At 42.8% G+C, this 27,550-nt stretch overlaps 2 protein-coding genes across 4 annotated transcripts in view; one reads left to right on the forward strand and one right to left on the reverse strand.

Moving 5' to 3' along the window:
- TMEM266 (transmembrane protein 266) overlaps nucleotides 1-26,482 on the forward strand; it is a 167,898-nt gene extending 141,416 nt beyond the window's left edge. For all 3 annotated transcript variants that reach the window (XM_089906944.1, XM_022580133.3, XM_089906945.1), the window contains one exon: nucleotides 1-26,482. In XM_089906944.1, the coding sequence (XP_089763070.1) occupies nucleotides 1-602 (602 nt within the window). In that variant the 3' untranslated portion in view covers nucleotides 603-26,482.
- The window catches only part of ETFA (electron transfer flavoprotein subunit alpha), an 85,208-nt gene continuing 68,767 nt past the window's right edge, over nucleotides 11,110-27,550 (reverse strand). Inside the window, exons 11-12 of the mRNA XM_022580136.3 lie at nucleotides 22,050-22,130; nucleotides 11,110-11,414 (exon numbers count right to left, since the gene is read on the reverse strand). Of these exons, the coding sequence (XP_022435844.1) occupies nucleotides 11,376-11,414; nucleotides 22,050-22,130 (120 nt within the window). The 3' untranslated portion in view covers nucleotides 11,110-11,375. The remainder of the gene's footprint in view (nucleotides 11,415-22,049; nucleotides 22,131-27,550) is intronic.

Below are 27,550 nucleotides of genomic sequence, written 5' to 3' on the forward strand. Positions count from 1 at the left end.
ACAGCGGTGCCCCAGAGCCAGCTGTGTGCGTGGTCACCACGGCGGCCATAGACATCCACCAGCCCATCTCCTCTGACCTCTTTTCTGTCGATGTGCCCCTGAAGCTTGGCAGCGATGGTACCTGCGCCAGCGCCACCTCTGAGAGCGCCTCCCGCTCCACTCACGGCTCCGTCACCCAGGCACAGAGTGACAGCAGCCAGACGCTGGGCTCCTCCATGGACTGCAGCACCGCCCGCGAGGAGCCGTCCTCTGAGCCTAGCCCCTCCCCCCTGCCACTGCCGCCACTGCCGCCACCACCTCAGCAGGAGACGGCAGAGGCCACAGTCCAGGAACTGTTGTCCTCCCTGTCAGAGGACCCCTGCCCATCCCGGAGGGCCTTGGACCCAGCCTCCCTTGCCCGGCCCAGCACAGCGGGCTTGGCCCAAACCAGCCCCGAGCTGGAGCACAGGGTAAGTCTGTTCAACCAGAAGAACCAGGAGGGCTTCACTGTCTTTCAGATCAAGCCTGTCATCCATTTCCAGCCTGCTGCACCTGTGCTGGAGGAGAAGTTCAGATCTTTGGAATCCAAAGAGCAAAAGTTGCACAGGGTCCCTGAAGCCTAGAGCCTCCGGGCAGGCTGGGAGGGAGCGGGGCAGCCAGCCGTCTCACGCTCTCCCAGGGCCCTGGAGGCTACCGGGGCCACACAAGGGGCCCAGGAGCCCCCCTGGCCTCCCTCAGGGTGCTGCCTGCCTCCAGGGAGGTGACGCCAGGCCAGGAGGCCACACGCCTCAGACCTCAAAGCCCAGAGCTGGCGCCTCCTCTCACCCTGCTCAGGGGAGGGTGGTGCTCGTGGCTGGGGTTTTTTTAAACCACTTTTACAAAAACCAGCCTGTGGCCCAGCTTCAGCAGGGCAGAGTGCGGGGGCCAGCTCAGCCTCTTCCGTTGCCTTTGTTCCTGATGCCCACCCCGGACCCCCGGGAACAGCACTGTGAGCAGGGGCTATCCAGCCCCAACCCCAAGCCGTCTTTTCCAGGAATCCTGGGTGGAGCCAACACAATCACACACAGACCACCATCTGAGCCTATTTCATTTGTCCTCATTCTCTCATTTAGGCATGAGCATTTCTGAGAGTCTTTTCAAGACAAATCTAGTTTTCACCTTCACAGGACATAAAGGGATGGATCTGAAGGTGGGTGGGAGGGTCAGGGGGGTGGGGGGACAGCCATTTTCCAATCTTGGCTTTAATAATAAAAACCACCTGCACTGAGACTTCCAGTTGGCAGAGGTGTTCCTTTGGTTGCTAGTCCAAGTGAGGACCCCAGCGTAGCTTGTTTGGGTTCGAGTTGGCCTTGAAAACCAACCCAGGGAGCCCCAACCCCTCTCTGGTGTCCCCGAGGCCGTTATAGAGTGGAAGGAGCCCTGGACCCCGGGAGGAAAGCGCTCACACTGCCTGCCTGTGTGACTGTCAACTAGTACCTTCCCTTCCCTCATCTCCCCACCAAAATGGAGCTCAGAATACTGGGTTCCTTGCTGACAACTCCCAGACGCAGCTCACTGACCCAGGGCTCCATCCCTCAGGGATCTTGAACTTAGCAGGTCCAAAGCTGAGCAAGATATCTTGCCCGCAGCCTGCGCCTCCTCCCGGGTTCCCAGCCAGGGCACCACCATCCACCCAGCCATGAACGTGAATGAATGTTGGCTCCCTTCTCATCCCCCACAAGCAGTCAAGGAACGCTGGCCATTCTGCACTCCAAGTCACCTGCCCCAGACCCCATCATCACAGCCTTGCTAAGGCCCAGGCCCAGCTCTGGCTCCACCCGCCTCCAATCAGTGTGTCCCCACCCGGGCTGCTGAGCCTGGTCACTGTCTCCCTTGCTGAAAAGCCTCCAAGGGATTTTTATGACCACTATGTTTCATTTTCCATGTCCAGAAGAAAAAGGGAAGGTAATTTTTTTCATTTCAAGGGCTCCCATTGCCTCAACTGAGTTTCTTGGTGGGGTCACAACTCCTAAATGAGCTCACCTGCCTGCCCCCTGGCCGCCCCTCCCAACCTGCTCTTTCTCCCCTCCGTGTGTGTGCAGGTTCTCACTACTCATGTGTCTCACTAGTAGGTCAGGGTGTCCTCCCAGCTCCTGTGGCCCCTTGGACTCACCCTGACAGTGCAGTCAGTGATCCCCTGGCTTGGTCAGCATCTGCGTCCCCTTGGTCCTCAAGATCAGGGATCAGGCCCGAGTCCCACTAAAACCCTAGAGCCCGCGTAAGGCCACAGGCTTGGGCACGGAGTCACTCAGGAAAGACGGCTGAATTGGAAAAAAAGGAGGGAAATTACCACATGCAGACAAAGAACACCTTCATGATTTGTGGGGAGATCAGCACCTGTCAAAAAAGATATTAAAGGGGGCAGTGTCCAACCAAGCCGTTTTGGGGTGTAATCTGAGGCATTCCAGTCACCAGCAGCATAGTTACAGCTTCCATTACTGAGCACTCTGTAAGGCCTCTACACACTTGGGCTCCTGTAACCTTCTGATGACCCTGTGAGGTGGTAACACGGCCCATTTTACAGGTGTAGCACCCAAGGCTGAGAGGTTTAAGAAACTTCTCTGAGGTCAAACACTAATAAGAGAGGCACTGAAACTGGAGCCCAAATCTGCCTGGCAGTGTGCTAGGTGCTAGGACTCCCGTTTTAGAGCCTTTGGAAGTAAAGTGGTCACTCTTAGGTTTTGTCACATGATGGGCTGGAGGGCATTACCTGATTTATAATCTCTAGGGCAGGAGTCAGCAGGGTCTGTTATTAGCGGTCTGCACCTGCTGGACTAGAAACAGCTACCCTCCTCGGCCAGGCCCAACTTGCTAAGCTGTGATGCCTTCTTTGCTGACTTCCCGTCACCCCAGCTCATGGGCTAGTGCTGGCTACCCAAACAGGTAAATGAGCCCGTCCTGTGCCAGAGCTGAAACCCAGCTCCTAGCTGGCACCGCCTCTGCTGTGGACTTCTACTGCAGAGAAAACCACAGGACAGGGAGGAAAGCAATGGGGTAAGATGCTAGGCAAGTGGCCCCTGCTCTCTGCCTCAGTTTCCCCACCTAGAAGACCTCCACTTTTAAAAGCTGGTTTCTCAGGGTATTTACAAATTGCTGTGAGGTGGAATTCTGCCTGAGCATTCACTGTTGCCTTCCTGCTTGAACAGGCAGTAGCAGTGTTAGAACTGCCGCACAAGCAGATGAAGACTGGGGACAGAGATGCCGAGAGGTGGTCCCACCTCTCTGAGAACAGTCTACAGTCACCGAGTTAGAGGGTGCACACAGACAGAGGAAGCCACTCACCTGAGGACAGGCGCAGGGCAGTCTCTCACAGCCTGAAGTGCAGGAGGTGGAGAGTAAAAGCTTTGGCTTTCACGGTTCCCCCGGGTGCCACAGCCCAGAGTTATGGCTGGCGGGCAGCTGGGGACCGGTGGAGATGGAGCCTGAGCACTCCCTGGGAGGTTTGCAGCTCTGGGAAATAGCTCCCCTTGCTCGTCAGCCCATTCAGAGAGCCCACTCTGGTAATCTCCCAGGAGACAGGAGGGTCTGGTAACAGCTGCTGTCTCCTATAAGCCAACAAGAGGGTGATAACAGTAATGGCTCCCATTTATTCATTTCCTGTTGTGATGGGTGTTCTTTGGGTCTGTGATGGGTCTTGATCACAGCCTTGCAAACTGGGTGCTGTTTTCCCTGCTTTACAGAGGAGAAAACAGACACAGAATGATTAATTAAATGACTTGCCCAAGGGCATACAGCTAAACTACTGGCAGGATTCAAACCCAGGTCTGTCTAGGTTAGATGCCATGCTGGATATGGTGAAACGAACTGTGGGGAAATAAACCAGGTGTCGTCAGGAGAGCCAGAGAGAGAAATCAGCCTACGTGGCCCCTCAGGCTGGAGGGACCCGCCCACCCCCTCTGCAGAGCCCTGTGGCTCCTTCCACAGGGCCAGCCTCCTGGCTCCGCCCTGCCACGAAGCTGGAGAGGAGCCAATCCTGTGGCCAGGGTGCCACCCTGACCTGCCAAACCTGGCAGCGAAGGCAAGGCTGAGAGCCACCAGTACTGGTGGCCAGCCCCCAAGGCAGCTTGGCCAGAGACCTGCAGGCCTGGCTCTAAGTCCACCCAGGACTGGGGAGCTGTAAGACCTTCCCTGAATGACACAACTGGCCCCTCTCCAGTCAGCCCTGGGCAAGTCCTCCAGCCCAAACCCTGGTTTTTCAGATCAAGTCACACAGACTGGGGTTTTTCACAGACCCTGGACAATTAGAGGCTGGTGGCCAGGAATTCTCTTTGGCGTGGTGGGTGTTTATTCCATCAGTGACTCTCAGCTCAGGAACACCTTTCTGACTCCAAGCTCCTGACTGGTGCTGCCTCCGTTCCTCTCTGGTGTAATTTTCTCATCTCTAAAGAGACTAAAGGTGGGGCCATACACTCTGTGAGCTGGGGAGAGCCTCAGATAAGATGAGGTCCAAGGAAGCCTTCTTAAAAACCAAGTATCTTACTAACAAGTCAATAGGACACTTGCACAGAGTTGCTTAACAAGGATACCCAACAACCCTGGGAGTTAACCCCAGGTTTTGAAAGGACATCTCAGGGCAGGAGAGAAGTCTGGATCACTCCACCTCCACCCTCCATCTCAGATGCTGTGGTGCGTACAGGGTGTGCCAAAGCCCTGGATTCTCAGCCCAGCTCTGTTTCTGGTTTGCTACATGGCTCCAAGCGAATCCTTGGACCTGCTTCCTCACCCTGTACAGCAGGAATAATAACTCTCGTCCCCTCCGCCCCCATCCCCGTGAGGGTTGCTGGGATAGCTAATGACATAATGGAAGGGAAAGCCCTTTGAGAATGTTTCAAGGGAGACACAAACAGAAACCATCCTTATTAATAATGGATGCCTGGGGTGTTTCACTGCCTACCCACGTTCAGCACTTCTGGGGAAGGCTTCCCAGGAGATGCTCAGCTATTTCATTTGCTGCCACTGATAGTCTGATGTGGGGAGAGGGTGGTAGATGGGTGCTGAGAGGACGTGTGCCCCACCCCCCAGCCCCAGTAGCCAGCTCAGGCACTGTATCCCCACTGGTTCCCCTGTAAGTAATGCCCTGGAGTCACCCCAAGTTACAGCACTGTTGTTCCCCAGACAGGAGCCACCTTATCTGCTTTCCTCTCCCTTTTCCAGTACAAGCCAAAAACATACATTTCCATGGCATAAACTGAGTGATGAATTCATATCTACTCTGGAATTTTTTTTTTTTTTTTTTTGCTCCAGCACTGAGAAGTTTAGTATTGTCTCCTGGTTAATAGTTAATTTAATTATCCAAAGAAAATGATGGAACATTTGCCGCTAAATTTATTGCAAGCTACCAAAGAGACAGGGCTGGCATAATTTTACGCAGAGCCCCAGGCTATATAGCATAGGGGAGCAGGCTGCCTATTCATCCTGAAACAAGCAAATGAAATGGACTACCCTGGAGATCAATCAGGACATTAAACACTGTGATGAATGTGGCAGAATTCTTCAGTGTCCGAGATTTACAGGGCACCTTTCACCAAGCGCTCTAGGACCCTCCCCAACATCAATTAGCCTCACATCTAGGTAGGCTCACCTCCACCTCCACTGCATAAAGAAGAGGCATGGGGTTCTTGGACCTGGGTTTGCTAAGTGCCACAAAAGATAGCCAGTGTGCAGACTAGATCCAGATTCTAGTACAAAGACCCCCTACTTCCCTCGGCAAGGAACGTTTTAGAATGGAGGAATCAGGTTAAAAGGGGACTGAGGGATTGGGGTCCAGAGTGTGTCACGTTCTTGGTGCTTCCGTGCCTTGTTCACGCTGGGCCTTTTGCCTGGGATACATTTCTTTATGGGTTGATTCTGACTGGTCCTTCTGAGCTCGGCTTAGCTGTCTCATCTTGCTCCCCTCCACTTCAGCCTGCCCCAGTCAGGCTGGATTAGGTACATCCTCTGTGTTCCCAAAGAGGGACTCAGGATATGGCATGTGGTTGAGAGTAAACTTTGGCCCAAGGTCACCACTCACTAGCTATGAATCCTTTGGCAAATGTTTTAAGCTCTGTAGGCTTCAGTTTTCTCAACTGGAGAATGGAGAATACTACTATACCTTGTGGGGTTATGAAGCTTAAATGAAATATAATGTCTGTAAAGCCCTCAGCACAGCATCTTGGGCATAAAAAGCTCTCAAAAGTGGTTACTGTCTCCATTTACCTAAGCTGCTTGATATCTGCCAACACATTCACACAGGTCAAAGCTTGAAGATATCTTGGAAGATTACCAAGTGCAATTTGCCGTTTTACAGATGAGGAAAATGAAGGCTAAAAGGAGAAGGAATGTGGCCAGGGTACCTCTGAGACCATATCAGAACAAGGACAAGAATCCAAGGGTCCTGGTGACCAGCCCACTCAGTGCTCAGCCCTTCCTGTGGTCCCCAGGTCCCAGACCCCAATGTTCCCCGTGCAGGCCCCACGCTGGGAAGGGAAACAGCCCTCCAAGCTGGACTTGAGTCCACAAAAAGGCAGCAGTAAGCTGCCTTTAACCACGTGACCAGTTGTGGTAGGCAAAGAAGGTGAAGCCCAGACAAGTAAAACCTCACCATGGCCTGACTGCTCACCAGTCGGGCACCAAAGAAGGTAAATGCCAGCTTCCTTCCCAATAAATTCCTAATTCCATCACACATCCATGTTTCTAATGACGAGCTTGCTGTTTTGAGGCAGTGCAAGCCAGAGGATAAGTCCTGGAGAAGCTGTTAGATGCTGGGGGGCAGCCTGGCACGGTGCAAAGGCCAAGCCCTCCAAACCTGGAGTCAGCTTAGGTTCCACATCTCAATTACTGCCTCTGCTCGGTTACCTCTCAGCCCATTTCTTCAGCCAGAAAGTAGGGGTTAATGATACCCCATTTGGGGATCACAGTATTAGAGAAGGATATACAATGCACCTAGTAGGTTCTTAACAAGTAACATTTGCCGAAATTCTGGTTTGTGTTCTACCTCTACCATCTGCTTTGTGCCTTGGGGCAAATCACCTCTCCTGAGACCCTGACTTCTTCACTGTTTCCTACCTTTTCCACCTCTTGGAGTAACTTACATGAAAGTGCTTTTATAAACCAAGGATTATCAGCAACTCTTCTTCATTTGGGTTTCCCATAAAGTATTTTTAAAACCCTAGGGCTATACGAATTGTGGCATTATATCACCCTATATGGGCTTTTTTTTACAGGTTATCAGTCAAGTCTCCTTTAGTTCAGCAACAGCTAACCAAATCCATCTGTTACAATCAATAGTGTTCTCCGCGTTTCCCAGCCTCTTAAGCACGCTTTTATGTGGACCAAAACAAAAACCCCTCTTACCCCCGTGAGAGACAGTGTGAAACGCAACCAAGCTGACTATCCCTTTCAGAAAGACAGCAAAGAGAGCACTTATGGCTGAGGTTTCATTCAAAGCCCCCCAGCCCAGTACAGACACGCCCAGGCTCTGCCGGCAGCATGGCTCCCACTCTGTCCTGGGAGGAAGAGTCCCAGTCTCTGCCAGCCTCGCCCACAGCACCGGACCCATTTCCACAGTCTCAGGGGACCCATTCTGTACCCAAAGAGCTTTCAGCCAAGCCCATCCGGGACATAAGGCCGGAGGATTCCTGCAACAGCCTCCTAATCACTTCCATCTTCTCCTCCTCCCTCCCTCCATCCTGTACACACTGCCAGGTTATTTTATTCCTCTAGGTTATGTTATTCCTCCAGATCAGGTTACAGGCCTTCCTCTATATATGTCAGTATCTCCCTGTTGCCCGGAGGGTGCTTCTTAAGACCTGTTCAGGTGGCAGGGCCTCAAGACATCATATGCAGCTATTTGTGGAACATTCTGGATATACTGACATGTTTAATTCTAACATACAAACAAGGAACAGAACAACCAGCAGAGAGCATTTTTAAGAATTCAACACATGTCCACTGAACAAAAGCTGTGGAGGGTCAGTGGCTGCTGACCTCCTTAGTTAATATCTATTTGCTACCTGTTCATTCACTTTGGAATCTACTTATATTAAGACGACATAGCAGCAACCAAAGTTTTAGAAAAACGTATGCAAGAAAGACTTAGATTGGGAAATTCTATTATTTTTTTTCCTGTAAATCAGGAAAAGACCGTTCACAGTACCATCCCCAGCCCAGCTCCTGAAATGGCAGTATTCCTTGAGGGCAAAGTTTGAGAATCACTGACCCATAAGGAAAAAGGACAAACTCCTCAGCCTATCAGTCAATGTCCTCTGCAATCTGGCCTTAACTACCTACCACCATCAACCCCTTTCCTGACGCCCTGTGTTTCCACCCGTCACTGCCTCAAGCATCCACGTGAGCCCTTATCTGTTCTACTTCTGCCCCACATGCTAATATTAATGCCTCCACGCCCAAGGAATAACCACAGCTGGCCCACTGAGGGAGCTCTCCCTGTATGCGTTGACTACATGCTATCTGCTTTTCTAATCACTTGGGTCTCATCTTCCCTGGTAGCTGCAAATCTTGAGGGCAGGGACAGCTTGTATTCTCAGAGCCCAGGAGGAAGCTGTTCTCCCTGTCAGGACCACAAGCTTCAGGACAGTGGCTGGGCCAGACTTCCAGGTGTTTGCTCCAGCATCCCACACAGCACAGCTGGCGGATGAACCAGGGAATATGCCCCATAGTACTGCTGAGAGACTGTGGGACCGGGGCAAAGCTGGGTTCTGTACTTTCTCAACTATTGGAAAGCTGAGACCAGGGCCCTCACTGGGCCTCAGTCCATAGAGTAAGGAGTTGTTCGCTTGATCTAAATGGCCTCAAGGACCTACTCAGCTCTGCCCTCACAGGGCTGCCCTTCTACATGCGTACTTTTGCTCTCTCAGGGACTCCGGGTTCTGCCTAATTAACCAAATTCCCAGGGGCCGTATGAGGTTAACCGAAGACCTCAAAAAACTAGGGAGAATAGAAAGCTACTCCTAACACCTTTCCCCACACTGCTTCCAGAGCTACTGCTCTGGGTCCTCAAGCCAGATGCAGGGGCAGTCATTTGGAACTGACAGCTTGGTTTCCAACAAAACGTAAGGAAAAAAAGGGCACGTCAAATTGCATCTTCTGGCATATACGGTAGTTTTAACAATTTGCCCCCATCTCACACAACTGCCTTTTTAAGGTAAACTTTAAGTGGGCACTTAGAGGGGCTTCTGAGTTGAACGAATTCCTGCTGGAAAGACAAGCCCAGAACACTGACTCTTCTCCTCAACTAGGATCCTCAGGATGTGCCCTGCCCACCCAGCACCAAGCACTGAGTGCCCTTTACCTGAGGTTACTGTGCAGCGACTCCCTGTTCCGTGAGCCGAAGTGAGGCAGATCGCATACTGCTGAAGCCACTGCTCTGAAGCCAAACTTCCTGGTTTCAAATCCTGGCTCTCATTTATAAGCTGTCTGAATTTGGGCAAGTTATATAACCTCTTTGTGCCTCAGCTTCCTCATCTGTAAAACAGGGATGATAATAATAGCATCTATCTTACAGGGTATTGTGAGGACTTAAGGGGTTTGATATATTTCAAGTGTTAGAATGGTGCCTGACATATAGTAAGCGCCATATTTAATGCTATTAAGATGGTGATGAGTTGTACCCAGTAAATTAAGTGAACAGCTGCCTAGAGCTGGGGCAGGGCAGTCATGATAGGAGGGAGCCAAAAGGGAGAAAGGCCAACCAGTTCAACCCTGAGGCTAGGAGCCACACAGAGATACCAGCTGGGATGGTCCTCCGTGAGCCAGCACACCCTATATATACTGGGGGTACCTCTGCAGCCATCACCTTTGCTGTCTCTCCTCTCCCCCAGTTACAGTGTCCAATAGGGATGAGGAGTAAAAGGAGAAGGCAATGAGCAAGGTTAGCTTTCTTCAGAAGAGCCCCAAAGATAGCAAAAAGATATGAGAACTACTTTTGCAAGGGTGATTCAAACTGTGTGGCCTTGGACAAGTCACTTTACCTCCTTCACTTCTTCTCTGTGCCTCAGTATCCCTACCTGTCCAAGAGGTGTGAACCTGATGATCATTCAGCTCTGCATTCTAGGATTCTACAGTTCTAGCAGAGCATCACTTTGATGCTCCTCTCATCTCATTAAAAGAAGGCAGAAATGCCAGTGTTTCACAGCAAATGATTATGACACATCAAAAAGGGTTCAACTAGTCAGTCCCAGGCTGGCCACACAAAGGGACTGGCTGGCCCCTCTGCTCCTTCCCCTTATGTATCACTAGTCACTTCCCATCTCTTCCCTGCCATTTTCCTTGTCAACTACTATACCTTCTACAGATTGGCTTCAGGGTGGCAGTTCTCTTCATTCAACTTGCCTACTGACTCCTGGCCTTTCTATGACCCCAGATACCTGCCCACGCCTTCCTGCAGGCTTGGCCAAAGCCTCACCAGCCTCTGTTCTGTGGGCTGCATTCACACCAGCTTCTGGCCTCTTGCGACACTCTCAACCTCAGCCATGCCCTAGGGCAGCAAAGGGAGAGTGCCAGTGCTCACCACACATGTGGCCAACTCACATACCTGGCTGCTTTCTAAGACAGCCCAAAGGAAGCCACCAGGAGGGCAAAAGAAAAGCCAGAGCATTCTCTGAGCAGGACTTTAAACATTTACAATAATATCAAACTATCTGTTAGCGTAAGAGGCCATACTGTCTCAAAGCAGCCCCTCCTTCTCCACTTCCCTCTCCTTTATAGACACAAAGTCCTATCAGCTGACAAAACCTTAAAATGAAATGGAAAATTAAATTAACTTCAGCCAACTAAATATATTCAGCAGGTTCAGGTTTAAGTCAGGTCTGCTTTTGTCACATTAGCTATGATTTTCGGAAGACTGGAATATATTTAAGATAATATCCATGCTTTGTGGCCATGCTTTTTTAACTCTCAATTTGCCATTCTAGTTCCCTTATCTGTTACTAGATTATGTTGATTAGGCTGGTGGCAACATTCATGTTTACAATTTTGCCTAAAACACAGAGCCTTCCATGAACAACACAGGCAAAGATAAAATAATAAATTAACTTTCACTCCTTTTTTTCAATTTTCTCTCTTCCTTTACAAAGATAGGCATATTTCTGGTAATAGTTTTAAAGCTGTGAAAAGGCTTTATTATATATTTTATTACAGAACTAGAAAATTTCAAAAAATAACTGTGTGGAACCACAAATAATTAAAAAGAAACATAAAAATAACCCCATAAAAAAGCATTCCGGCGCCTGTTAGAATTTTCCCTCAAATTACAAAATGTAGCTCTCCACGCTTTCCAATGATTGTTACGTTAGCCATGAATTTCTATTTCAGCTGAATATACTTTGATACAATTTTCCTTCTTAAGACATGGTCATGGCTCATTTTTTCTTCAATAGTTCTGTCATTTCAGGAACAACCTGCAAATTAAAAAAAAAAATGTTATTAAGCAACTTGAGTCTTCACTGTGATATGGTCACAGCTCCTTAAGAAGTAAAAAGAGACCAAAAGAAACAATGTGAATCACTACAGAGGTACAAAGTGCCCCCTTCTCTCCCCGACCCAGGAACTCCCGGTTCACCCACAGCCTCTCTTCCCATCCATGGGGAAACTATAAACCTTAGGAGGGAAAGGTCACCTGGGACACACGGCTGGCAGGGCCAAAGCCCACTCATGGCCTAGGAGCCTTTCTGACACAACCCCAAACCTCAGAAAGGCACCACAGAAAATAGGAAGTCCAACTTTTCTCTGCGCTGAGAATAGTGTATATTTTTTACCTTCGTGTTTTCTAGCATTCTTCCTTCCCTCACTGCATTCCTGCCCTTCCTTCAAAGTCCACACCAGAGTCTCTTGCTTAGTCATGACTCCTATCAACCTCCTCTAGTACTTGTTTTCTCATTGTTCATTCATTCATTCATCATTCATTTAACAAACACTGTGGCTGTTGTTCCTCAGCATATGTTACTATCTTCTGGCACATAAAAATGAGCTGCATGCTGAACATTACCCATCATCACTCTTTATTAAAATCAAGGCCTTGTGCTGATGCAGTGGCTGGTCAGCAGACACAGTAAGAAACCACAGTGAGGGAAACTGACCGAGTTGGCTCCCACCTTAAAAAGGATTAATTACTAACCCTTGGTCTTGGCAGTTTAGTGGCTGCAACTGGAGCTTTTGGTGTGGAGCTGCTTTGTAACAGCCTGGACAACAGAGGAGGGCTACATGTGGGGACTGCAGGGGAATGTCACACAGAGCCCACCTGAAAACTAGCTGAGCCACTCATGTAAAATATCAATTACTCAGTCTTCCAAGGAGCTGTCGACTGCCCTAGCTCACAAAGATCCCAGCTGAACTCGCCACTGATGAATATAGCCTCTCAATTATTTAAGAGAGCTACATTTCCATTAGGTGGAAATAATGTGTTCGTACAAAATTTATTAAGGAAATTGTCGACATGTTGTTCCTTCCGAATGTCACTTCGTCTCCAGACTATTAAAGGCCCATGTTTACCATGGAGCCAGGAGGCATTAGCTCAGGGGCAGCATTAAGTGCTGGCACCACTTCTCCCAGCTTTTCTCGGTGGAGAGACCCTGAGCTTATGCCAGTCATACAGATGACATGCTAAATGAGCTTCATGTGGGACCTACATGTTTCATGAAAAATAGGCTAGAGCTCAACTTCTTTTAAATAAAACATTAATTTGGTTTAGAACACAGTTTTTAAAAACCTTACAGAATGTCCCGCTGCCACGCTCCCCAAAAAAGAGTCGAAGGGTCTTTCTCTCTCCATCCTCTACATCCTTTTTATTAGATCAACCTCAGACTTTCCAAGCATACCACACAATGCCTTAGTTAGGAAAAAGAACACGTCAACTCAGTTTACTGAGTATCTGATGGTCTTAGCACACTGAAAGATCTGGATTCTTATTTTTATTCTATTTTAGATACTGCAGAGGCAGTTCCCTATTCAGGTAAGACCAAATGAGAGTGAATTTATGTTTAAAATACGATAATCTACTGATGTAAGTCACAGCACAACTATATTTCACTCATTTACCTAGTATTTCCTCAGGATAAGCACTATGGGAGATAAAGAAGTTCAGGCCTGATTCCTGGCCGTGAGGAGTTCCACTCACTATTTGGAGAGAAGAGCCAGAGGCCTATGAACAACCCAATTAGAAACGTGCTCATCTTCCACTGTAATGTAAGAGGATGAGAAGAACGGCACTAAAAGCTCCAAATTCAGGAGTCCTGAGGAAAGTTGAGACTGGTGCAGACTAAGAAAAATCAGGACATTACCATGGAGAAGAAAAAGATACTGAGCAAAAAAATAAGGAGGCAAACAGATAAACACGGCAGGTTCCAGAGACAGTAAAGGGATTAGAATGACTCCAGTGAATGACTATGCTGGGAAGAGGTGAAAAAGGTTTAAAAAGACAGGAGATATGCCAAGTCTAATCAATGGGAACACAATAGTCTCTCCAACGGAGATGGACAACTGGATATCCACACATACAAAAGAATGATGTTGGATTGGACCTTCACCTCACACCATATACAAAAATTAATTCAACATGGATCCACAACCTAATTATAAGAGCGAAAACCATAAGACTCTTGGATCATGACAACAGATTCTTAGATATGACATCCAAAACATAAGCAACAAAAGGAAAAAATAGATGAACTGGCCTTTATCAAAATTAAAACCTTTTGTCATCAAAGGACATTATCAAGAAAGTGAAAAGACAACCTACAAAATGGGAGAAAATATTTAGAAATCATATGTCTGACAAGGGTTTAACATCCAGAATATATGAAGAAATCTTACAACTCAACAACAAAAAGACAAACAATTCAATTAAAAAATGGACAAAGGACTTGAATAAACACTTCTCTAAAGAAGATATACAAATGGCCAAAAAGCACACATGAAAAATGCTCAATATCACTGGTCATCAGAAAAATGCAAATCAAAACCACAATGAGATACCACTTCGCAACCATTATTAGGATGGCTATAATAAAAGACAATAACAAGTGTCAGCCAGCGTATGGAGAAACTGGGGCCCTTGTATATTATTTGGTAGGAATGTAAAATGAGGCAGCCACTTTGTAAAACAGTCTGACAGTTCTTCAAAATGTTAAACATAGAGTTATAAAGTAAACCAGCAATTCCATTCCTAGATATATATCCAAACAAGACGAATCAGTGCACAAAAACTCATACATGAATGCTCATGGCAGCATTGTTTACAACAGACAAAACATGGAAACAACTCAAAAGTCTATCAGCTGATGAATGGATAAACAGATTGCGGCATATCCATATGATGGCTATTACTTGGCAATAAAAAGGAATAAAGTGCTGATACATGCTAGAACATGATGAACCTTTAAAACATTATGCTAAGAATCCAGCCACAAAAGACCATATATTACATGATTCTATATCTAAGACTGGCAAATCTACAGAGACAGTAAGTAGATTAGTTGTTGCCAGGGGCTGGGGAGAATGTGAATAGGGAGTGGCTGCTAATGGGTATGGGGTTTCCGCTCAGTGTGATGAAGATGTTCCAGAATTAGACAGTAGTGATGGCTGCATAACTCTGTGAATATACTAAAAAAAAAAAAACCCCACTGAACTGTACACTTTAAAAGTGTAAATTTTACAGTATATGAATTACATCTCAGTAAAGCTATTATATTAAGAAAAAAACAAAGACCCCACTACCAGTCAGGTGGTGCCCTCTGCCCTATCACTCTAACTCTGATTATGATATTTACCATTTATTAAGCACCTATTCTGTAAATGTATGATAGGAAATACAAACAGGTAGGCTAATATTTAACACAGACTATACTAGGTGCAGTATAATCTCATTTAATTCTCATTACAAGGTAGTATAATATTTATATTATCTATGAGAAAGCTTATATTCAGAGAGATTAAATAACTTGGCTAAGATAATTTAATTAGAATGTGCCCAAGACAGAATATGAAACAAAGCTCATAATTACCATACCATGTTATTTCTGTCATATGAAGAAAAAAAAAAAACCTTGTCCTAACTCATATGATTGTTGAAGGGTAAACTGAAAGGATGAATATAAGAAAATAAAATGTTATGCATATACATTTTTACTCCAGACATGATGAAATTTGGTGGACACAGTATCCCTTAGAGAATTATTAGTCTAATAGCTATATACACTTGTTATGTGTGATACAGTTTGAAATTTTTAATTTTTAAACAAAAATTTGATCTAAAAAAGCCCTTTTTATACAGCTATTATTTGATTTATGATGTTAAGATCATAATCCCAAATAGATAATAATTTTCATTCATCATTTGCATACTTGTATTTTTCAAGTTGTTATACCTTTAAATATTTGATTTTTAAAGAGAGGGTGGCTCCAGTGAGAAGTATATTCACTGAGCCACCCTGTCTCTTCTTCTGTCAGAATTACTATAATATTCATCTGGAATCATTCTGATTTCAACTGAGAAAACGATTTGATTTCTATCTAGTTCTGCCTTGGCTGCTAGTCTGTCGAAGATGTGGTTCTATTTACTGCAACTTATCTAAGGTACAGGAGTAGCGGTGAACCACCCAGCTGTGGTACCTGATGAGCTGGAAAGGCAGAGTGATGAGAAAACGAACAGAATCAGGAGCCTGGCTTAGTTGTGCCAATAACTTGCTGAGCAGCTTCCCCAAATCACATCTCTCTGGGACACAGACAACTTAAGAAGAACACACCCTGCATGTTACTCATATAGTAATAAATGGGAGGCTGCAACTCAAGCAGAATTTTTAGTATCTTCTTTACTAGTTTTTCCCCAAACTGCATTTTTAAGGACTGATTAACTTTCTCACTTTGTATTAATCAAAGGCATATAACTGTACTTCAGAACTTCTGAGCAGCATGAGATAGACACTACCATAATTCTAGCTAAAGGCAAATAAAAATTATGTCTTACTCCAAAGAGTCTCCCTATAGTCAAATGTGGACTTCCTAAGGGATGGAAGATGATACTCCAAGCAAATGGCAGCCAAAAGAAAGTGTAGCTACACTCATATCAGACAAAAAGACTTCAAGACAAAAAAATTAACAAGAGACAAACTGGACAATGTATAATGAAAAAGGGACAGTTCATAAGAAGACACAACTTATTAACATATATGCACCTAACAGAGGAGCATCAAAATATATAAAACAACCATTAACAGACCTACAGGGAGAAATTGACAGCAACACAGTAATAGTAGGAGATCCTACTTACATCAACCAATAGATAATTCAGACAGAAAGTCAATAAGAGCAGCCTTAAATGAAAAGTCAGATCTGATTTGACAGATTTGTACAGAACAGGCCATCCAAATGCAGCAGAATACACATTCTTCTCAAGTGCACATGGAGTTTTCTCAAGGATAGACCATATGTTGGAACACAAAACAACTCTCAATACATTTAAGAAGACTGAAATCATTTCAAGCATCTTTTCTGATCATAATGGTATGAATCTAGAAATCAACTACAAGAAGAAAGCTAGAAAAAAATCATAAAAATGTGGAGAATGAACAACATGCTACTGAACAACTGTTGGGCCAATGAGGAAATCAAAGGAGAAATAAAAAATTACCTGAAGACAAAAGAAAATGAAAATATGACATACCCAAATCTATGGGATGGAGCAAAAGCAGTACTGAGAGGGAAGCTTATAGCAACACAGGCCTACTTCAAGAAACAAGAAAAATCTCAAGTAAACAATCTACCCTCACACCTAAAGGAACCAGAAAAAGAACAAACAAAGCCCAAAGCCAGTAGAAGGAAGGAAATAATAAAGATCAGAGCAGAAATAAATGAAATAGAGACTAAAATATGATAGAGAAGATCAGTGAAACTAAGAGCTGATTCTTTGAAAAGATAAACAAAATTGACAAACTATTAGCTACACTCACCAAGAAAAAAAGAAGGCTCTGATAAATAAAATCAACAAAAGAGAGAAATAACAATGGGTACCACAGAAATACAAAGGATTATAAGAGAATATTATGAACAGCTATATGCTAACAAACTGGACAGCCTAGAAGAAATGGACAAATTCTTAGAATCATACTACTTTTCAAGACTAAATCATGAAAAATAGAGAATGTGAATAGACCAGTCACTAGTACAGAGACTGAAACAGTAATAAAAAGCTCCCCAGAAAACAAAAGTTCAGAATCAGATGGCCTCACAGGTGAATTCTACTAAATATTCAAAGAAGATTTAATACCCACCCTTCTCAAACTATTCCAAAAAACTGAAGAGGGAACGTTTCCTAACTCATTTTATGAGGCCAACATCATCCTGATACCAAACCCAGACACAGAAAACACAAAAAAAGAAAATTACAGACCAATCTCTCTGATGAATATAGATGAAAAAATCCTCAACAAAGTATTAGCAAACCAAATACAACAATACATTAGAAGGATAACACACCATGATCAAGTGAGATTTATTCCAGGAATGCAAGGATGGTTCAACATCTGCAAATCAATTAACGTGACACACAACATTAACAAAATGAAGGACAAAAACCATATGATCATCTCAACAGATGCAGAAAAAGCACTTGACAAGATTCAACATCCATTTATGGTAAAATCTCTCAATAAAGTGGGTGCAGAAAGAATGTACTTCAACATAATAAAGGTCGTATGTATCAAACCCACTAACATCACACTCAGTGGTGAAAAACCAAGTTATCCCTCTAAAATCAGGAACAAGACAAGGATGCCCACTCTCATCACTCTTATTCAACATAGTACTGGAAGTCCTAGCCAGAGCATTTAGGCAAGAAAAAGAAATAAAAGGCATCCAAATTGGAAAGGAAGAAGTAAAAATGTCACTATTTGTGGATGACATAATTTGATATATAGAAAACCCTAAAGATTCCACCAAAAAACTATTAGAAGTAATAAATGAATACAGCAAAGCTTCAGGGTACAAAATCAACATACAAAAATCTGCTGCATTTCTACATACCGCCAATGAACTAGCAGAGAGAAATTAAGACAACAATCCTGTTTACAATCACAACAAAAAGTATAAAATACCCAGTAATATATTTAACCAAGGAAGTGAAATACCTGTACAATGAAAACTGTAAGACATTGCTGAAAGAAACTGAAGAAGACATAAATAAATGAAAAGATATTCCATGCTCATAGACTGGAAGAATTAACACTGTTAAAATGTTGATACTGCCCAAAGCAATCTACAGATTCAATGCAATCCCTATCAAAATCCCAAGGACATTTTTCACAGAAATAGAACAAAAAATTCTAAAGTTTACATGGAACATAAAAGCCCCCCCAAAACCAAAGCAATCCTGAGGAAAAAGAACAAAGCTGGAGGTACCCCATGTTCTGATTTCAAACTATATAACAAAGCCATAGTAATCAAAACAGCATGGTATTGGCACAAAAACAGATACACAGATCAGTGGAAGAGAATAGAGAGCCCAGAAATAAACCCACACATATATAGAAAATTAATTTACAATGAAGGAACAAAGAACATACAATGGAGAAAGAATAGTCTCTTCAGTAAATGGTGCTGGGAAAACTGGACAGCCACAGGTAAAAAATGAAAATAGACCATGCCCCACACAAAAATCAATTCAAAATGGATCACAGACTTGAATGTAAGACCTGAAACCATAGTACTCCTAGAAGAAAACATAGGCAGTATGCTCTTTGATATTAGTCTTAGCAACATCTTTCCAGATATGTCTCCTCAGGCAAGGCAAACAAAAGCAAAAAATAAACAAATGGCAAACTAAAAAGCTTCTGCATGACAAAGGAAATCATTGATAAAATGGAAAGACAACCTATGAAACAAGAGAAGATATCTGCAAATCATATATCCAATAAGGGGTTAATATCCAAAATATGTAAAGAGTTCATACACCTCAACAACAACAAAATAAACACCCTGATTAAAAAATGGGCAGAGGAGCTGAATAGACATTTTTCCAAAGAAGACATATGGATGGCCAACGGGCACATGAAAAGATGTTCAACATCACTAATTATTAGGGGCTTGCAAATCAAAACCTCATTTCTGTTAGAATGACTATTATCAAAAAGGCAAGAAATAACAAGTGTTGGTGAGGAAGTGGAGAAAAGGGAACCCTCCTGCACTGCTGGTGGGAATGTAAATTGGTGCAGCCACTATGGAAAAAAGTATGGAGATTCCCCCCAAAATTAAGAATAGAACTACCACATGAACCAGCTATCCCACTCCTGGGTATTTATCCAAAGAATACAAAAACACTAACTTGAAAAGATATATGGGTATTTAAAATGACCCATATACAAGGACCTACTGCATTGCACAGGGAACTCTGCTCAATGTTATGTGGCAGCCTGGATGGGAGGGAACTTTGGGGGAGAATGGATACATGTGTATGTATGGCTGAGTTGCTTTGCTGTGCACCTGAAACTATCACAACATTGTTAATCGGCTATACTCCAATATAAAACAAAAAGTTTTTAAAAATTTTAAAAAAAGAAAAGAAATGATATATGGGGACTCCTGAGTTCACTGCAGTATATGTACAACAGGCAAGATAGGGAAACAACCTAAGTGGCCATCAAACAGTGAATGGATAAAGAAGATGTGGTGTATACATATACAATGGGATACTATTCATCCATAAAAAAGATGAAATCTTGCCATTTATGACAACATGGATGGACCTTGACGGTATTATGCTAAAGAAATAAATCAGAGGGAGAAAGACAATTTCACTCATGTGGAATATACCCCCCCCACCAAAACAAAGTAAATGAACGCACCAAATAAAAACAAACACATAGAATCAGAGAACAGAATAGTGGTTACCAGAGGGGAAGGGGCTTGGGGGAGCGTGCAATGAGTAAAGGGGATCAATGGTATGGTGATAGGTGGAAACTAAATTTTTGGTGGTCAGCATGCTGTAGGGTATACAGAAGTAGAAATATGAAACTTATGTAAACTTAATTACTGAAACTTATATAATGTTATAAAACTATGTTATCTCAATAAAAAATTTTTTCAAAAAATTTTTAGAAGTGCGCTTCTTAAAACACCAAAAATAGCTTGAGAATCTCAGGTTGGAAATCAGCTGACTGGATGATCTTTGAGGTCCCTTTCCACTTTTACTGTCCTAGGACTCTCAATGAGATATCTCTTTGATCATGTGCATGCGCACAAACACACACACACATACAATATAGATACATACACTCTCTCATGTTAATGCACAATGTGTGGGACACCACTGCATCTATCATTGCTACAAAGATAGCAATGATATCCTGCCTTGAGGCAGGAGCATCTTTGTAGCAATGATAGATGCAATGGTGCCCCACACAGTATGAACATCACAAATTTCCGACTGTCTAACTCTTCATTCTTTTATCCAGTAAGCCCCACATGTGAGTAGCAATACACAGTACACAAGCAGACAGAATAACATAACTTAAACAAAATTACTTATAGATTTACTCAAATATTCTCGAGGAAAAATAAAAGCTAACTACAGTAGATGCCTGTCTGCAAACATATCAACATGATACATGGTTAAGGTTCAGAAAGTGTTTGCTTTCATTTTTAAATTAAAAGGTCTTTATTCCTTTATCTGTATCTCACTGGAACTAAATGCTTTCTACTTGAACAAAGGTATTATTATACAGAAATACAAAAACATTTATCTTTTTCATACTAACTTTTCCTCCCACTGGGATATCTTGGTCAAATGACTGCCACTACTGTTTGTTCTTACATAGTTGGGCCAGGTCACAGGAGCAGCTAACCTACCTAAACCCTAAATTTCAGATACAGAACCCCAGGATCACAGAAGAGGGGGCGTATTTTTCCCATGCAATATAAGGCTCTTTTGGGAGGGGGGAGGTTCCCTGCGGAAAGCTGCCCTATGCTAACCCAGGACAATAGCCCCAATTCTAGTCTCTCCATGAAGTCTGGACCATTACTGAATAATTCTGAGCATTTGAAGGGCCCACCTTTCACTGAGCATGAACACACACTTCAAAATACAGATGTGCTCTCCAAGTGTACTCATTAGTTCATCTGGATCATAAACAGTGCTGGAGAAGCCATGGTAATGGGCCAATCCTCTTGCTGGGGAGACCACCCCGGCTCTGTTCTCAGGTTGCAGCCTCTCCATTAAGGCCCACAGTAGCTCATTATACTTCTATGCAAGGGGTTCCTCACTCCAGTAAACCCAGGGTTGGATGCTACTTTCAGAGCCTCAATTCCTGCATGAGTGATTTCTGCACAAGGTGTCCTGGAAGCCAGTAGACAGGCCCTGAGGGACAAAAAGACGCCAGGCTATGCATAAGCTATGACCTTTAAATGTGGCCAAATGAATATCAGGTGCTCAACAATATCGCTAAAGTAATTCTCTCACGGAGAGGGCAAATACAGGGGTGGTAGCAGGGTAGAATGAACACTCAAAGAAACGAAGAGTGCGAGGAGTGGGAAATAAGTGTCCTTCTCTACAGCTGTCACTGTTAGGAAGGCCTGTGACTCTCAAACTGAGCAAGCAGAGCATACTTGCTGAGTAGATAAAGTCGACTTGAGTGCCCACTCACCCCATGAAAAGCTACAGCATCACTAGTAAATCTCTGAATGAGGGGTTATGATGTGAATTTCTTTAAGGTACCTGCCAAATATGGTTCTAGGTTATAGTTACTTGAGTCATTTCACACTGTATACTAACTTGGCATATGAGATGCCAAGAGCCATGTGGATATTTGAAAGATAATATTGACTTCTTAAAGGGAAAGTTATAATGCTCTATATAAACATCATATATTAAGCAGAACAACTCTTCACTTTAAGTAGTTCAAAACTGCGTATATTAATACATACATACACAGACAGACACAGATACACAAACACACAATGTTTTCCTATAATAGCTTCCTCCTGACCAACTCCTGGAGGTTGTTGGATGACAACCTAGATAACAGCCATCACTCTCAAGGCCAACTTACCTTAAATAAATCTGCAACTATTCCATAATCTGCCACTTGAAAAATTGGAGCTTCTGGGTCTTTGTTAATAGCCACAATTGTCTGTGAAACAAAAAGAAAGAGTTTGGCCTTTATAAGAAAACATACCACACAGATTGATGGTTCTATTCTAACTTCCCTAACAACAAATTTGTATTCTTAAAAATGTCTACCATATAAGATTAGTTTGATTAATGTATGCCAATATTGTAAGTTTAGAAATTTCTGGATTGGAACATAACAAGATTATCTCCCACCCCCACCACTAGCCCACTGCAGTACTAAAAAGGTTTTAAATCATTATTTTTTAAAGTTATTTTTTTACTTATAAAAATAAATGTTTTAGGTAAGTAACAAATCAGAGGAGCAGATTCTCGGAAGACAGCCAACTAGGAAGCACTGGGAATCTGTCTCCTCACGTACACTACAACTGAACTGGCAGAATCTTTCTAATGTAACCATTTTGGAACTTTGGAATCTATTAAAGGTTTGCAACTTCCAGGGGAAGACTTGCATGGTAAACTGTAGCTCTTAGCAAAATAGTTGCTACCCACCCCCCAACTCCCAGCCCTAGTGGCAGGTAGCTGTGCACATGTTCCTGGGGCAGCTTTCACACAGCTTACAGGAGCCAGAGTGGGCAAAAAGGACCCTGTTCTCCAAACATTGAGGATCTGTGCTTTGATCATGGAATGCTGCTTCTGATCACAAAGGTGCAAAGAGGACAGTGGCTACTGCTGTTGTACCTTAACCAACATTGTTCATGCCTTCCCTCTCCCGTCAAAGTTATTTCCAGGAGATTTAAAGGATCAGTGCTCTTCATTTTTCTCTTTTTCCCCTTTTGGGAGCCAGACATTAAAGCCTAGGACATTGAAAAGCAAATGCATATCAGGAGAAAACTACAAAGTGACCACACATGCCCAGGGAAAGGCACAGGCTCTGAAAAGACCCAAGAAGACAGTAAGTTTATACCTCAGGTAAATACTTGGCACAGTGACAGCCTACAACAATCAAAAAAACAAGAACAATAATAAGCAAAAACAATAACCAAAAACCCAGCAAACCTGGGGAAAAAGGAGAACCTGATTTCCAGAGATACCACATTATTAGATTCAAGCGTCCAATTTTCAACAAAAAAAATCACAAGGCATACAAAGAAACAAAAAAGTATGGCCTATTCAAAGGAAAATAAAAAATCAACAGAAACTGTTCCTGAAAAAGACCTGATGGCAGATCTACTAGACAAACACTTTAAAACAGTCATCTTACAGATGCTAAAAGAACTAAAGGAAGATGAGGAGAAGGTCAAGAAAACAATGTGTGAACAAAATGGAAATAGTGATAAAGAGAAAACCCAAAAAGAAACCAAAAAGACATTCTGGAACTGAAAAGTACAAAAACTGAAATGAAAAATTCACTAGAGGGACCCAAAGGCAGACTTGAGCATGCAGGAGAATGAATCAGCAAATTTGAAGACAGGATGATGGAAATTAACAAGCTTGAAGAACAGAAAGAAAGAAGATTTAAGAAAAGTGAACAGAGCTTAAGGCACCTGTGGATCACCATTAAGAGGACCAAAATACCTATGGTGGGAGTCCCAGAAAGAGAAGAGAGAGAAGAGGGCAGAGAGAATATTTAAAGAAATAATAGCTGAATATTTAAAGAAATAATTTGATTAGAGATATGAATAGAAACAGCCAAGAAACTCAAAAAACTTCAAGTAAGATGAATTCAGAGATCCACACCAAGACACAAAATCACACTTTCAAAAGCTGAAGATAAAAAGAGAATCTTGAAAACAGAAAGAGAGAATTGATTTGCTACACACAAGGAACCCTCAATAAGACTATCAGCAGATTTTCCATCACAAACTTTGGAGGCCAGAAGGTAGTGAGCTGATATATTCAAAGTGCTAAAAGAAAAAAACTGTCGACCAATAATCCTATATCCATCAAAACTGTCCCTCCAGTGACTTTTGCAGAAATTGAAAAACTCATCCTAAAATTCATATGGACTCTCAAGGGACCCTAAATAGGACCAATGAAATAGAAGAGGGAGCCCAGGAATAAACCCTCACATATATGGTCAAATGATTTTTGACAAGGGTGTCAAGATCATTCAATGGGGAAAGGATAGCCTTTTCAAAAATGGTGTTGGGAAAACTGGATATCCACATACAAATAAATGAAGCTTGCCCCTTACCTAACACTATATACAAAAACTAACTCAAAGCAGATCAAAGATTTAAACATTAGGCCTAAAACTACAAAACTCTAAGATGAAAAACATAGGGCAAAAGCTGCATGATGTTGGTTTTGGCAATGATTTCTTGGATATGACATCAAAGGTATACGCAATAAAAAAACAGACAAACTGAACTTCATGGAAATTTAAAAATTTTGTGGATCCAAAGGCACTATCAACAGAGTAAAAAGGTAACCCAGAGAATGGGAGAAAATATTTCAAATCATATATCTGATAACGGATTTTTTAAAATTAATTAATTAATTTATTTGTTTTTGGCTGTGTTGGGTCTTCATTTCTGCATGTGGGCTTTCTCTAGTTGTGGCGAGCAGGGGCTACTCTTCGCTGTGGAGCACGGGCTTCTCATTGCAGTGGCTTCTCTTGTTGCAGAGCATGGGCTCTAGGCGCACAGGCTTCAGTAGTTGTGGCTCACGGGCTCTAGAGCGCAGGCTCAGTAGTTGTGGCACACGGGCTTAGTTGCTCCGTGGCCTGTGGCAGCTTCCCGGACCAGGGCTCGAACCCGTGTCCCCTGCATTGGCAGGCAGATGCTTAACCACTGCTTCACCAAGGAAGTCCCATGATAAAGGATTAATATACAGAATATATTCAAAAACCTACTAAACTCAACAACAAAAAAACCAAACTACACGATTCAAAAATTGGGTGAATGACTTCCATAGCCACTTCTCCAAAGAAGATATACAAATGGCCAATAAGCACATGAAAAAATGCTCAACATCACTGATCATTAGGGAAATGCAAGTCAAAACTACAATAAGATACTACCTCAGATCCATCAGCACGGCTACCATCAAAAAAACAGACAAGTGCTGACAAGGGTGTGAAAAAATTGGAACCCGTGTGCATTGTTGGTGGGAATGTAAAATGGTACAGTTGCTGTGGAAAACATTATGGTGGTCCCTCAAAAAATTAAAAAGAGAATTACCATATGATCCAGCAATTCCACTTATGGATGCATACCCAAAAGAATTAAAAACAGGGCCTTGAAAACATATTTGTACACCCATGTTCATAGCACCCTTACTCACAAAGGCTAAAACTTGGAAGCAACCCGAGTATCCATAGATGGACGAATGGATAAGCAAAATGTGGTGCATACATACAATGGAATATTATTAGCCTAAAAATGAAGGAAATTCTGACACATGCTGCATGGGTTAACCTTGAGGACATTATGCTAAGTGAAATAAGCCAGTCAGAGAAAGAGAAATACCAAATGATGATTCTACTTAAAAGATGTACTTAGGGGCTTCCCTGGTGGCGCAGTGGTTGAGAGTCCGCCTGCCGAGGCAGGGGACACGGGTTTGTGCCCCGGTCCGGGAGGATCCCACATGCTGTGGAGCAGCTGGGCCCGTGAGCCATGGCCGCTGGGCCTGCGCGTCCGGAGCCTGTGCTCCGCAACGGGAGAGGCCACAACAGTGAGAGGCCCGCGTACCGCAAAAAAAAAAAAAAAAAAAAAAAAAGATGTACTTAGAATAGTCAAAATCATGGAGACAAAAATAATAGAACTGTGGTCGCCAGGATCTGGAGAGTGTGGGGGGAGACTGGGACGTTACTGTTTAATGGGTATGGAGTTTCAGTTTTACAAGACGAAAAGAGTTCTGGAGTTGGATAGTGGTGATGGGTGCACAACATTATGAATGTATTTAATACCACTGACAGTGGGTACACATCTAATTTTACACTTAAAAATGGTTAAGATGGTAAATTTTTTGTGTATTTTACCATGCAAAAAATATTAAGTGCAGTGTACTAAAAAATTTGAATTTTCTGTATATAAATTATACCTCAATAATCTGACTTAAACCAAACAAACCAAATATAAGTGGAAAGTTTGGCAGTTCATCGAAAAATTTTAGATATACTGAATGAAAACCATGGATGAAAAATTAATTATTTTGTATTTGGAGTGCTTTATTCAATAAGACAGTTAGAAGTCTACTTTATAAAATCATCATGAGATACATATTAGAGTCAATCCTCATCTTATTTCACTTATAAAATGATTAGTATTTTCTATCTCCTATTAACAAGTATATATATTTAAACTTGTGACTATAAATGTTAGATTTCAACTTTAAAAAAGTAACAAATCCATATCCTAATTCCTAATCCATATCCTAATCCTAATAGGCTTTGTAGCTCACTATTTATCCTCCATGTATTGCATTCAATTTAGTATTTTAAAATTACTATTCTGGGTCTATGTGAGAATACAAAAGTTAACTATCTAGTCAGCCTGTTAAGATGAACTTTAAAACAAAAAAGTTTAAGTCTTTATGTATGCAGCAAATATAAATAAATGTGATAAAGCAAGTAAATTATGACATCTCCTACAAAAACTACCACAAGTTCTTCTTATCCCCTATAAAATTTTTAAGTGTAAAAGGTTATAATGACAGATCAGTAACAGATTAAGGAGAAATAGTCACTAAAAAAGGTGTTATGTTTACACAATTATTCGATTAACAACAGACTTATTTATAAGTTACAAATAGTTTGGTATTCCCCACAGATGCTTCTAACACCATTGCAATTAAAGTAAAATTAGAGTTTTGACTCTAACATGCTGTTATTTTAATAAAAAGATCATAATAATGTGAATCTCTAGAAGAAAAATTAAGTACTTCCCTGCCTATTACACCATCTCATCATGCAAACAGCTGGAACACCTTTTTAAAGTATTTTGATATAGTCTGACTTAAAATATAGGCTACATGACATTATGTGTAATTCCCCTAGAGGGGCCCTGAGGCGGAATATTCCAGAATATCTAAAACTGGCGCACACTGTAGTCCAGGTAACTAGTGATCCAGAGAAACATGCCATATATATTAAAGTACGGTCAGAGACGATAAATGAGGGTTTCAATATGAGCCTCAAATCCAAAGTCACAAGGACAAACATTTTGAATCACAGGCATTGATTTGCATCGAGGTGTTTCTCTTCTGGGAATATGTAGCCTGCTTCACAGCTACTAGCAGAGATTTATTAAATTAACGATGGTTAATGATTTTCCTGGAGGCCACCTAGTCAAACGTCTGACAGTTTAATCATCTGAAAGCTTTTTCATCCCACTATATAAAAGTTATTTTTAAAGAAAGAGCACGTAACTGTGGGAAAGGAACCAATATAGTATTCGAGAAAAAAGATTTGGGCTGTTCACAGTTTTTCATATTACTAAAAGAATATTCCTGAATTATCAACTGTAAATAACTATG

The sequence above is a fragment of the Delphinapterus leucas genome, chromosome 2, assembly GCF_059928025.1.
Source record: "Delphinapterus leucas isolate spDelLeu-1000000601 "Yukka" chromosome 2, BTC_Dleu_Yukka2, whole genome shotgun sequence".
NCBI classification, from domain to species: domain Eukaryota; kingdom Metazoa; phylum Chordata; class Mammalia; order Artiodactyla; family Monodontidae; genus Delphinapterus; species Delphinapterus leucas.